This window comes from Lepidochelys olivacea, assembly GCF_965140295.1.
Source record: "Lepidochelys olivacea isolate rLepOli2 genome assembly, chromosome: 3".
Lineage (NCBI taxonomy): Eukaryota > Metazoa > Chordata > Testudines > Cheloniidae > Lepidochelys > Lepidochelys olivacea.
The window spans coordinates 158,757,655-158,771,361 of record NC_140413.1 but is presented as its reverse complement, the minus strand read 5'-3'; the positions used below and the strand labels follow the sequence as shown (position 1 = coordinate 158,771,361).

At 44.1% G+C, this 13,707-nt stretch overlaps 1 protein-coding gene across 2 annotated transcripts in view; it reads right to left on the bottom strand.

Annotated features, from left to right (window-relative positions):
- Positions 1-13,707, bottom strand: part of LIN9 (lin-9 DREAM MuvB core complex component) — a 55,279-nt gene that overhangs the window by 19,103 nt on the left and 22,469 nt on the right. For both annotated transcript variants that reach the window (XM_084623762.1, XM_084623763.1), the window contains 4 exons: positions 13,158-13,291; positions 9,293-9,418; positions 2,736-2,893; positions 1,769-1,902 (listed from right to left, as the gene is read on the bottom strand). In XM_084623762.1, coding sequence (XP_084479888.1) covers positions 1,769-1,902; positions 2,736-2,893; positions 9,293-9,418; positions 13,158-13,291 — 552 coding nt within the window. The remainder of the gene's footprint in view (positions 1-1,768; positions 1,903-2,735; positions 2,894-9,292; positions 9,419-13,157; positions 13,292-13,707) is intronic.

Genomic DNA, 13,707 nt, shown 5'->3' with positions numbered 1-13,707 from the left:
ACCCATGGATTTATATTTCAGACTAAAACATGTTAAGAGGGTTGGTAGGCTAGCATTAATGTAATACACTGCTTTAGAAAGATCAAGCTTAAGATACTCCCTTTCCTCAACCCTTTGCTTCCAGGCTACCATGGATGGAGAACATCACTTAAATAACCTTCTCCCCAATAAAAGGGGATATGTGGCATTGCATCAGGGAATGCAATAGTATTTTGAAAGGATGCTCCACTTTCCTCATTGGAGCTGTCGTAGATCAACACTGATAACAAGCAGGAAGATGCTCAAGATTGCCAGAACAGAACCTGATCTGTTAAGCACCTACAGTTGCGTTTGACACTTTAGAGGATACAGAAGAAAACCTGGCCGCTGCTCTAACTCATAAGGCAGGAGAATTCCTTTAATTGCAGGTAAACCAGCCAGGTAAGGTAAGATAATCCCCGAATTAAGTTTCAGTCCAAGGCACTTTTATTGTGACAAAAGGATCTGAAACAAGAGCGAAACAACTCATAACACTTGGTGCCAGTCATCAGAGGCATTTCCAGTTTTCAGCAAGTTAGGAGAGGACAGGACACAGCCTTCCCACTGGGTAGCCTTTCCTGAATACCCTCCAGGACATCTGCCAGTACCCCATGGAAGAACTCCCTTTGAGGTTTTATTGTAACCATGGGCGATGGGTGAAACCCCCATTCGGGCAGGCTAGCCCAGGCCCCACCCCTTACCCGCTGGAGCCCAGAGGCCCACCCTCTCCCTGTGGCTGGAGGTGCCCCAGCTGAACTGCCCCGACCCACGGCTTAACCCCAGGGCCTGCCCAAGCAGTGGCCCGAGTCCCAAGCTCCAGGAAGATGGGGGTGAGGAGGGACGCAGTGGGCAGCCTTGTTGGGGAGGGAAGTGGAGGGACGTGGTGGGCTGCAGGGGGTTTTGCAGGGGTGTTGGGTGGAGGAGGGATGTGGTGAGTTGGGGGGGGGAAGGTCTCATGGGGGAGAAAGGACTCACCAGGCAGTGGGGGCCTCAAGGAAGAGGTGGAGCAGGGAGGGGAAGAGGCAGAGCCCAGGTGGGGCCACCACAGCCCAGGCATCCGGCAGTGGGGTTCATGGCGGCTGCATCAGGGGATGCTTAGCCTCCCCCATGCCTAGTATACCCGCCGCTCATTATTGTAACCCTTATATTGCTTCATACTGAGCTTAGGATAACCCATAGTTCCCAAATGTGATCACCTGATTCATGGTCACATGACTACAGTATGTTCAGACCCTTCCTGGAATGCCTGGTCTTTTAAAGGACCTAAGGACTGTAACAGGTACACTGGGATGCAAGCATCTGCCCCAAGGCCCAGTGCCCTATTACAATGGGGTAAGAGGAAGTTTAAAGGAAAAACTGTTGACCTTCCATGCAGGTCAAGGTTATAGCCTTTCCACACAACTGTCTCAACCTGAAGGTTTGTGCACATCTCCCTGGGCAAGGACAGCCATAAGACAGACAGCAGGGAAATGGGGAACCTGAAATTATATTAAAGATCAAATTCTCCCCTCAAATATATATGTGCAACTCTCAATAAAGATATTAAAATATCAAGTATTTATTTACAGAAGGATACTTTTATGGCCATTTTCTATGTGTTTGATTTGTCTTTTTTCTGCTTTATGGCCAATAGCATCTGGATTTTATTCCTGTACCATCTTTTGCTTAATTTATATATACACATTGGTATATTTTGGAAAAAATCATTTTACATTCCAGCTAGTTTCACAAATGGATAAATAATACTTACAAGAACTTCATAATCTGGGACTGTATGTGTTCCAAGCCCTGCCCTGTCAAAAGTTACTCTGTAAGTAGCATTAAGTGTGTCTACAGCATCTATCTGTCCAGTGAACAGTCCATCATGTACACCACGCAACCGTGCTAAGAAAGGAAACACAAATATCAAAAATACTTATTTGAGGAAGATAGATGTTAAGAAGTCTTTTTCAAGCACTGGCAATATACAGAATACCTCAGATGGCATATTCATTATAACACATACACATTAACGAAAAACACTGTAAACTCAGAAAAATAATTCTATGTAACAGAAATACTGTCAAGCTTTAATCATAATTTATCTTTACAGGTCAAATGTAATATTTAAAAAAACACAATCATCACCACAGGAATCAATTTGAAAAGAAATTTTGCTTCATAACCAGTACCATCTACTACTCTGATTTTATGGAAAATTTTTTGTAGGTATCATGGCAAAGGAGAGTTTTGAAGAGGGATCTGAAGGTAGATAATGAAGTAGCTTTGTAGATGTTTATGCAAACGCCTCCCAAGGGTGTTATATGGGTGCTTGTGTGCCTGTTCTTCAACAAGAGTCAGTGTTTGGACAACGACACCTAGTAAAGGATTGTTTAAGATTTAATGTTTAAAGGCCAGATTAGGGACTGCAGAGATATATGTATTTAAACTGTTGTCTTTTCAGGATTTGATGAACTGTCTGGATTTTTAATAAATTAGATCACTTACAACTGACATAGTAGTAGTAATAAAATTATTAGTTATTTGATGTTTAAATCTTCAAAGCATGCTACTTCTTTAGAAACATTAACTAATCCTCATAACTTCCCGCAGTGAATTAAGAAAGGTAAAAACATAAAATCTTCACTCAAAAAATGAAATAATTAACTTATCTGAGCTATACGTTAGTGTGCAGTATTTACTGATATATTTGCAAAAATATTTGTTTTTAAAATTACCTGTAACTTTTGTTCCTATAACAAGTGGTAATGGAATTTCATCTGGAAGATCCTTAAATTGTGAAATATCTGCAACTTTCCGTTGTTGTAAAAGTCGGATTTTCTGCCGTTTCTGTTTTAATGCTGACCTCTCCTCCTCAAAGAATGCAGAAGAACATCTATAATACACAATAAGGGAAAACCATATATTTATAGATTCCAAGGCCAGATGGGACCATTGTGATCATCTAGTCTGACCTTCCTGTATAATATAGGCCCATATAATTCTCTAACTAATTCTTAGGGCATATTTAGAAAAACATCCAATATTGATTTAAAAATTTCCAGTAATCTAAAATACACCACGATCTTTGCTAAAAACTGTTCCAGTGGTTAAATACCCTCACAGTTAAATATTTACACCTTATTTCCAGTCTGAACTTGTCTAGCTTTAACTTCCAGCCTTTGGAGTGGGTTATACCTTTCTCTGCTAGACTGAAGAGACCATTATCAAATTTTTGTTCCCCATGTAGGTACTTATAGACTATAATCAATCACCCCATAACTTTATCTTTGTTAAGCTAAATAGATTGAGCTCCTTGAGTGCATAACTATAAGGCAGATTTCTAATCTTTTACTCATTCTTGCGGCTCTTTTCTGAACCCTCTCCAACTTATCAACATCCTCTTGCGTTGTGGACAACAGAACTGGACACAGTATTCCAGCAGCAGTTGCATCAGTACCAAATACAGCAGTAAAATAAAAAATGGTTACTCACCTTCTTGTAACTGTTTTTCTTCGAGATGTTCATGTCCATTCAATCAGGTGTGTGTGTGTGCATGCGCATGGCAGCTAGAAGATTTTTCCCCTAGCATTATCCTTCAGGTCAGTCCGTGTGCCCCCTGGAGTGGCGCCTTCCTAGCGCTCAATATAGGGCCCTACTAACCCGCCACCCCCTCTGTTCATTCTTGACGGCTACTCCAACAGAGGGGTAGGTGGGTGGGTGTTGGAATGGACATGAGAAACACATCTCAAAAAACAACAGTTACGAGAAAGTTAGGAACCATTTTTTCTTCTTCGAATGCTTGTTCATGTCAATTCCAACCAGGGACTCCCAAGCCCAGGTTCCAGAGGCAGGGTTGGAGTTCAGATGTCTACTGATTGGAGCACTGCTCTGCCAAAGGCTGCATCGTCTCTGGCCTGCTCGGTAATTGCATAATGTGCTGTGAAAGTATGTATGGAGGACCATGTCGCCACTCTGCATATTTCCTGGGTTGGAACTCGCGCCAGGAACGCTGCTGAAGAAGCCTACACCCTAGTGGAGTGCACTGTGAGCAGAGGGGCAGGCACCTCTGCCAGGTTATATCATTCACGGATGCAGGATGTGATCCATGACAAAATTCGTTGGGAGGAGTCTGGGAGATCCTTCATCCTGTCTGCCATGGCTACAAACAGTTGAATGGACTTCTTAAACGGTTTCGTTCTTTCTACATAAAAGACTAGTGCTCTGCAGATATCCAATGAGTGAAGCCTCTGTTCCCTGCTGCTCAAGTGCGGCTTAGAATAGAACACTGGGAGGAAGATGTCCTGGTTGATGTGAAATTGGGAAACAACCTTTGGGAGGAAAGTTGGATGCGGCCTGAGCTGAACCTTGTTCTTATAGAACATGGTGTAAGGAGGCTCTGATGTTAGGGCCTTGAGCTCAGACACCCTTGTGGCTGAGGTTACTGCTACGAGAAACGCCACCTCGTATGAGAGATAGAGCAGGGAGCACGTTGCCAGTGGTTCGAAGGGTGGTCTCGTCAGTCTAGAAAGGATCAGATTAAGGCCCCAGGCCAGGACCGGTTGTCAGACATGTGGGTATAGCCTGTTGAGACCTTTCAGGAAACGGCTAACCATATGGTTGGCAAAGATCGACCAGCTGTCTGTGCCTGGATGGAAGGCAGAGATGGCAGCCAAGTGAACCCTTATTGACAACATGGACAGTCCTTGGTTCTTGAAGTGGAGAAGGTAGTCCAGTATGAGCGGTAAAGAGGTGAGCGTCAGGGACGAATGATGCTGCGCTGACCAGATGGAGAATCTCTTCCACTTGGCAAGGTAGGTAGCCCTGGTGGAGGGTTTCCTGTTGCCAAGGAGGACTTGTCTAACTGGGTCCGAGCAGGAGAGCTCCATAGGGTTCAGACATGGAGCTTCCATGCTGTGAGGTGCAACGACTCGAGGTTCGGGTGCTGAAGACAGCTGAGTTATTAAGACTGGGAGGAACGACAAGGTTGGGGCGTCCATGGAAGATTCCAGTAGAGATGCATACCAGTGCTGGCGGGGCGAAGCTGGAGCTATCAATATCACTGAAGCCTCTTCCCTCCGTATCTTGAGGAGCACTTTGTGAATGAGAGAGATGGGCAGGAACGCGTAGGGGAAAAGGCCCACTTATGGGAGGAGGAACGCGTCCACGATGGAGCCTGGGATGCAATTCAGGAAGGAGCAAGACTGCTGGCACTTCCTGTTGTGTCGTGTGGCAAACAGGTCTATCTGGGGAAAGCCCCACCACTGGAAGATTGAGTTCACAATGTCTTGGCGTAAGGACCACTTGTGGCCGTGGAACAACCTGTTGAGACAGTCTGCCAACTTGTTCGGCACCCCGGGGAGGTACGATGCTTTCAGGTGTATTGAATGCTCTATGCAGAAGTCCCACAACATGAGGGCTTCCTGGCACAGGAGAGAGGATTGTGCACCCCCAATTTGTTGACACAGAACATCGCTGTGGTGTTGTCTGTCATGACTGATACACATCTCCCTGTCAAGTGGGCTCAGAAAGTCTGGCATGGCAGACGCACTGCTCTCAGCTCTCTGACACTGATGTGGGGAGCGAGTTCGGCCTGAGACCAGAGGCCTTGTGTCCTGAGGTCTCCCAGATGTGCTCCCCAGCCCAAGGCTGACACATCCATCACTAGTGAGAGGGATGGCTGAGCACCAGTGAAAGGGACCCCTACACACACTACCTGTGGGTCGAGCCACCACTGGAGGGAGTCGAGGACCTGGTGAGGCAGAGTCACAACCCTGTCCAAACTGTCCCGAGCTGGCCGATACACTGAGGCTAGCCACAATTGGAGAGGCCAGAGTGTGAGTCTGGCGTGTTGCACCACATAGGTACAAGTGGACAGGTGCCCTAGAAATTTCAGGCAATTCCTTGCTGCGGTGGTGGGAAACTGCCTGAGCCTTCGAATGATGTCGCCCAGTGCCTGAAACCTCACTTCTGGGAGGTATGCCCTGGCCTGTGTCGAGTCCAGCACTGCCCCTATGAACTCTATCCGCTGAACCGGGGACAGAGTCGATTTCCTCACGTTGAGGAGAAGGCCCAATTCATCAAACGGCATTCTTATAAAGTCGACTTGTGCCTCCATTTGAGCCCTGGAGCAGCCCTTGATCAGCCAGTCGTCAAGGTACAGGAACACCCGTACCTGGTGCCAGCGTAGAAATGTCGCCATGACTGCCAAGCACTTGGTAAACACATGAGGCGCCGCTGACAGGCCAAAAGGGAGGACTGTGAACTGCTAGTGGTTGTTGCTCACCACAAACCTGAGGTACCTTCTGTGGGATGGTGTAATTGCTATATGAAAGTATGCGTCCTTCAAGTCAAGGGTGGCATACCAGTCCCCTGGATCCAAGGAAGGGATGATGGAGGCCTAGGAGACCATGTTGAACTTCAATTTCTTCATGAACCTGTTGAGCTCTTGCAGGTCTACGAGCCCACCTTTGACTTTCGGTATTAGGAAATATCGGGAATAGAAGCTCTTGCCCTTCAGCTCCCGAGGAGCCTCTTCCACTGCTCCTAGCAATAGGAGCGAATGCACCTCCTGTATGAGGAGTTGCTCATGAGAAGGGTCCCTGAAGAGGGATAGAGAAGGGGGTGGGAGGGCAGAGAATTGGAGGGAGTATCCCCTCTCTACCATGCGGAGCACCCAGCGGTCCGGGATTGGTAGTAGTCCGACTCCGACGTCTCCGAAAAGGAGGACCACGGAGGAGCGGTACTTCAAGGCGCCGAGAGTCCGTGCAGAGGGCTCGGGGACTGATGAAGCTGCTGACCCTGTTCTGGCACTGGGGAGAGGTGCCCCGGGGATGAGACCATCGGGACATCATTGAGGGTTTTCCCATTGATAATGCCAGGGGAGCGACCGGTGCTGGTGATCTATCCCATCTAGGCAGGGAGAATGGTGCCATGAGCTGGAGCAGGTCCCGGGCTCCCTTGAATGCCTCCGGGGTTGACAGGAGGTGTAGTTATTGGCTTGGTCTTGGTGAGCGAGAAGGGTCCGGACTTGACTGCCCTTCCATGGGGGTAGGAGTTGACATGACCGTCTCTGGCAGTGGGGCCGAAGTAGTGTGGCCTGACTCGGGTCTCACAACGGATGGCTCCTTGGGTCTAGCTGTGGGGGAACGACCCCCCTCTGGCCTCCTCTTGTTTTGCGGCACTGGCGATTGAGATTGGTGCCTGCCTGGGGCACGTAAGGTGCAAGTGGAGCCATGATGGTGCAGAGAGTCCTTGTGTTTACTTGGCACCGATCCCTGTGCCGATAGTGCCGGGGCACTGTGTATTGAAGAGGAGATACTTGGCGCTGGGTCTGCTGATCCGGGGTCAGACTGGGGCCAGAGTACTGCTTCCATTAGTAGGATCTTCAGGCGCTGATCTTTCAGTGTCCTGGGGCGAAACGCCCTGTAGATCCTACAGTGATCCTTTTGATGGCTCTCCCCAAAAACACTTCAAACATGAAATGTGAGGATCGCTTCTGGTCATACACTTGCCGCAGACTTCACAGGCTTTGAAGCCAGGAGACCACAGCATGCCCTAGCACCGGGATAGTACTAGAGGGGAAACCCCCACCCCCAAAGGAAACTTAAAAACTAAGTGAAGTACCTATTAACTACTTAACGCTAACTACAAAAACTGATTAAATATATATAGACTATCAAATGTGCTTGTCACGACAAGAGCAAGGGGAAGTTCCAGCTAACTGTCAATGGCGGTAAGAAGGAACTGAGAGGGTGGCGGGTCGGTAGGGCCCTATATTGAGCGCCAGGAAGGTGCCACTCTAGGGGGTGTGTGGACTGACCCAACAGATATGGCTAGGGGAAAATTCTTGTGGCTGCCGTGCACACACACACCTGACTGGAATTGACATGAACAAGCACTCGAAGAACCACCTCTGTTTTCCAACTCAAAATTCCCATGTTTATGCATCCAAGGATCACATTTGCCCTTGTGGTCACAGCATCACACTGAGGAGTCATGTTTACCTGATTACCCTCCACAACGCCCAAATCTTTTACAGAGTTACTGCTTTCCAGGATAGAGTCCCCAATGTGTAAGTATGACCTGCACTCTTTGTTCCTAGATGTATACATTTGCAGTTAGCCATAATATGTTATCTGCTTGTGTTTAGCTTACTAAGTGATCCAGATTGCACTGTAGCAGTTATTTATCATTCTCCCAATTTTTTTGCCATCTGCAAACTTCATCAGTGATGACTTTATGTTTTCTTTCAGGTCATTGATAAAAAGGTTAAATAGCATAGGGCCAAGCACCAACACTTGTGGAACCCCTTTAGAAACACACCTGCTCAACAATGATTTTCCATTTATATTTTGAGATCTAACAGTTAGCCAGCATTTAACTGTCATTATAGTTTTTTAATCAAATGTTATGCAGTACCAAATCAAATACCTTACAGAAATCTAAGAATATTACATCAATACTATTACCTTTAGCGACCAAACTTGTAATCTCACCCAAAAAAGTTATCAAGTTACTTTGACAAGACGTATTTTTAAAAAACCCATGTTGATTGGCATTTATTATATTACCCTCCTTTAATTTTTTATTAATCAAATCCTGTATGAGCTACTCTATTATTTTGCCCAGGGGCTAAGTCAGACTGATAGGCTGATAATTACCCAGGTCATCCTGTTTACCCTTTTTAAATATTGGTACAACATAAGATTTCTTCCAGTCTTCTGGAACTTCCCCAGTATTCCTATACTTATTGCAAATCATTATTAATGGTCCAATGAGTTCCCCAGCCAGCTCTTTTAAAGCTCTTGGATACAAGTTATTCAGACCTTCTGACTTAAAAATGTCTAACTTCAGTGGCTGCTGTTTAGCATCATAGTTAAAGTCAGCACTGAAAATACACATATATGGAGAGATTTAAGAAGTTATGCTGTGGAAAACAGCTTGGGTTCCATTACCAGATGACATTGGAACATGAGAGATAATTATTCCACTATTTTTTCATCCTGTTTCGGAAGGGCCCAATGATCTGCAGGTTTGGCAGCATTGTATGGGCTGGCCATACTCAAGTAACTTACTTGGAATTTAAAAAAATACAATTCCTATATCCATTTCATACAGACACAAGTAAAGGCATGTTGCTTTATGCTCAGTGATACCTGTATTCAAAATAAATGCAACCATATTTTAGTAAGATGATCCAGAAACGATTAAGAAAACAATATTAATCCTCAGAAAAATGCATTAAAAGTAAAATAAAATTCTCTCTCTATATATAGATAGATATATTTTTTACCTTCGTGGTTTTCCCATTAGTCGTCTGATTTTTCCCCATTCCACTCTTGTTAATTTTCGGGTTTTCAGGTTTGGAAAAGACTCTTTCAGGCATACACAGAAATCATTATCTCCCTCAAATAAAGGTCTGTTAAACACAAGTGACACTCTGTTAATTACAAACCTGTTAACTACATCCAGAAAATGTCTGTCATGAGGAGCTAAGAAATCTCCATCCTCACAAGAAGAAATGTGTGGAACGAAATTACTGAAAATGTTAAAGTATAAATTGCTCTGCAAGGGACACTATCAACTTGAAATTAAGTTAATTTAAAAAAAATAAAGTGTATAAAATAGTTTTAGGAGCTACATTTGCACTTGAATCCTCCTACCAATAGATATGGGTTACAATGAATCACATTTTCTCTCTCCTTTTAAAATGTTTCTCTCTCCCTTGTTGCTGTGTGGAAAAACACACAGAAATGGAGGCCCTGAACATACATTGTGACCCATGCACGTGGGCTGCTGCATCTGGGTGGACCCCCACTGAAGTCAATGAGACTCCATACAGGTACATCAGTCTACCTGTACAAATCACAGTAAAGGAGTGAGATTTCAGAGGAAAATGAGTGACTTACACAAAAGAGGTGTGAAAATGTCTATGCAGAAGGTGCTGTCATATGCACTAAGTAAATAAACTGAGAAAGAAAATATATTTGTATTCCAATCTGTTTCAAATAGAGCATGGATTCTCAACTTGGGGTCACAAATAGGTCCAAAAGGGCTGAGACTACCCTGCTTTTTTCTATGGTTAGACAGAAGGGGTTATCTATTGTAATGTGGGGTCATGGGTGGTATGAGAAAATTGAGAACCACTGAATTATTGTAATCTTAGGTTTTTCTTGTATCAATAAAAAGTAAAAATTTTCAAACAGAAATATGATTTTTAAATTGATGTAGTCAATATTAAACCCATCATAACCCATATCAAAGTAGAAATATTTTACAATAGTTAGATTAAAATAACTAACAATGGTTGTATACTGAGTAACATTGGTACTTGACAAATACATCTGTGCAATTTCTAATTCTGTTTCATATAAAATATTTATATTAGTATTTATTATGTAAAAGAAAGGTCTAGATGAAACGATTCATAACAAAATAGCTCATTCTAAACAGTTTGTTAAAAGATATGTTGTTTCTAAATAAACTGCAATTTACAGGATGGTCATATATCTTATTAGTATTTATTTCAAACTGTGACAAATTTACTTTGAAAATCACCATTTTCAGAGCTAGGAGACTTTGGGAATTACCTACTACATACCTCACATTTCAGTTAACTAACGGACTGAACAATTATATACATTATTATTACTAGTATAAGCTAAAAAGTTCTTAAAGGGACGTAGTCAAGGATGGTGGAATACAAATGTTACTTATGCAAAAATATAACAGTAATTTGTTCCCAGTATCCTAGTAAAACATTTAACAAGACCATCTGTTGAAAAAAAACTCAACAACCCCCCTGTATGCTGTGAATGTAAAGCAAATTAAGTGTAATTTTTATACCCATAACAGGCATATACATAATACTTTTTCTCTGCTGTGCCTATCTGCTGAGTTCAGAGAATATTGTTTCAACAATCCTGACAGAAGCTATTCTGATTGAACATTGGAATACATTTATGTATCCTGAACAAATGCTAAGGAAAAATATTGGTTAACAAAGATGTGATCTTTTAAAATAAAAAGTGGCAAAGTATGGTTCTGGCTTGTATTGTATTTCACTGATGGGTCACACCAGTTTTTGAACAACTCTGAGCTGCTACTGACCAATTTTCCAATGGTCTTGCATTTAGATTTGAACTGTTACAAATCTGTGACGGGATATACAAACCACACAGTAGGCAAGAAGGGGTTAAAGAGCAGCTTTGGGCTCACGCAGCCCTGCCCCACTGCCCCTGCGAGGTATGCCAATCTTGGAGAAGACCTGAATTTCTCTCTTTTCAATTCAGAAGGCCCAGCCTGGAGCGGGGGACGGAGCTCTAATCCTCAGTTCCCACGACAGAGAACTAAACTATATTGACTGAACACAGAAAAGCAGGACAGACAGCTGGAAGATCCAGGGTGGGCCACAGAATCTGGAGGAGCTCTTTATTTCTGTTAATTTATTTTCTCTTCCATTGTTACCTTGAGGATTGAGACCAGGGGGTTGTGAATATGAGCCCTTTGAGGAGAAGGTGGCCACATTGTAGGAAGCAGCTCAGGGAAGAAACAAGAGGTCTGATGAGACAGACCTTAACCGCTTGCAACCACTTGCCGCAAGGCTCCCTCAGCTGGAACCTAGGTAGGGGGAGGGACTGGATTCTCCTACAGCCTCACCATAAAGACTAGCCAGAAGACCCCAGGCACAAGAGCCCAGAAGGACTGTTGGGCCTGGGCCAGTACTGTCAACCTGGTGTGAAGGCCTGGGACTAGTGGGTGAAAACCCTGATTTACCCCAAAAGGGGTGAGACCAAAGAGGGCCACATCACAAGGCAAGAGGGGACCAATAGCAGACTTCGGCAGCAGGACTACAAAGAACAAAACCCAGAAATGTTTCTCCTAGCCACAAAGTGGCCCACAGGCAGGTAAGTCACCTTACCACAAGTGATGGAGAACGTAGGCATCTGTGCAGCACTGCTAAAGGGTGTGACATTAAAAAAAAAAAAAGCCTTACGCCCCTTAACAAGGTTGAGGCGGAGTCTAGAAGACAGTCAAATCTGGACTCATTTCCAAGAGGGACAACTGCAGTTATTGCAGCAGCTAGTATAGCTGTAGTGGAAGATGCAAGTGGTTCTTATTGGCAGAGATTGATGCAGAAGGCGCAGATGATACAACAATCCCCCAACATGACAGGTGCTCTATGGACTGTGCATATGCAGAGGTGTGGACTGTGGGCCTGCAAGCAAAGCCGGGCTAACTTGCAGGTGAATGGAATGGAAGTGGTGGAGATGTTGGACTTCAGTTGTAACCAGTATCAGGAATTAGGCCCTGCAGCAGAGCCAGACTCTGGGTAATCTAATGAGTGCATTTTACTGTAGTAGGCTAACTGATTGGCTACACAGCCTGATTGGCTGAAAGGATGAGCAGACCTGCTCTTGAGCAGAGGTAGCAGTCTATTCTATTCCATCTATTCAAAGGATTGACCCATAGCTGCGATAGCTCCTACCTGGACCCAGCCCTGCTCCTGTGTTGCCTCACCCAATTCTAACTCTGGGCTCCAATTCCTGCCTCTAGCCCTGACCTGAGGCTCTGATATCTGGCTTCTGACTCCAGTTCTGACCCTGCACTTTGATATCTGGTTATCGACTCCTTCTCCGACTATTATACATGACTCCTTCTCTGACCACTAGGCATGACTGCCCACATCCCAGTCACTGACAGCCAGACTGTGGTCTGCGACCACCTGATTGGCTCAGAGGAGGTCCCAGAGAACTTCCCCCCTCCCCCCCATTGTGTCCATGGGTATGTGAAGTTTACTCCATCCAGTGAGTTTAGCTGACAGTAGATCTCTACTGGTAGGACTGACCCCAAGACTTGCTTATCCAGTCATCCTATGCCAGGATTGGGAATCCTTCGTAGAAGTGTTGGGCTGATCACTTGTTGGAAGGAACCTTGGAGACCCAGGGTAGTGCTGACTTGGAACCAATAAAACTGGTAGGGCTTCGGGAAAAAGAGGATCCCAGTGAAGGAAACTCTGGCCACTCAGCATCCCCTTCACATTCTTGGGCAATTAGGGACCCAGAGGCTGCTCAACTGTGAGAAAGTGTCAATTCCAGGGAGTAACTTTAGTTTCTACAGTAATAAATAAAAATAATATATAAAGAAATAGTACGTACTTATCTATATTTGAGTAGAACCATTCATATATGCACCATTTGTGTGCTTTGGGAAGTTTGAGTAGATTACGTAACCGTAATCCAATCTTCTGTGATGCTTTTTTGTCTGGCGTTGGCATTGTTGCAGTAAACTTCTAAGCAATAAAATAAAGGAGAGGTTACTAGCAGCTGAACTTCCAAAGTGAAAATGAAAGCATTTGCAGCATTAAATGTGCTAAACAGTAAAATTAATCAAACGAACAGGAGCCTTCTCAAATTCTTCAATTGTTTATTAAATATTCAGAATCCTTTAACTAGATAAACAAAGTTCATTTTCTTGATAAAAATGAATACATTAGCAATTGCAATGTTTTAATTCAAATGTATTGTTCCATGGTTTCTTTAATTTTTATTTCAAAGATAATACTAATATAAAATGGCAAGTATTATAACTATACAATAAAACACACAACTGATGCCAAGAGCTAGCAGAGATAATGCCACAAACTATTAGCTGGTCAGGGTCTCTACACTAGGCCTTTTTGTGAAAATTTCCCACTAGCAGTTCAGC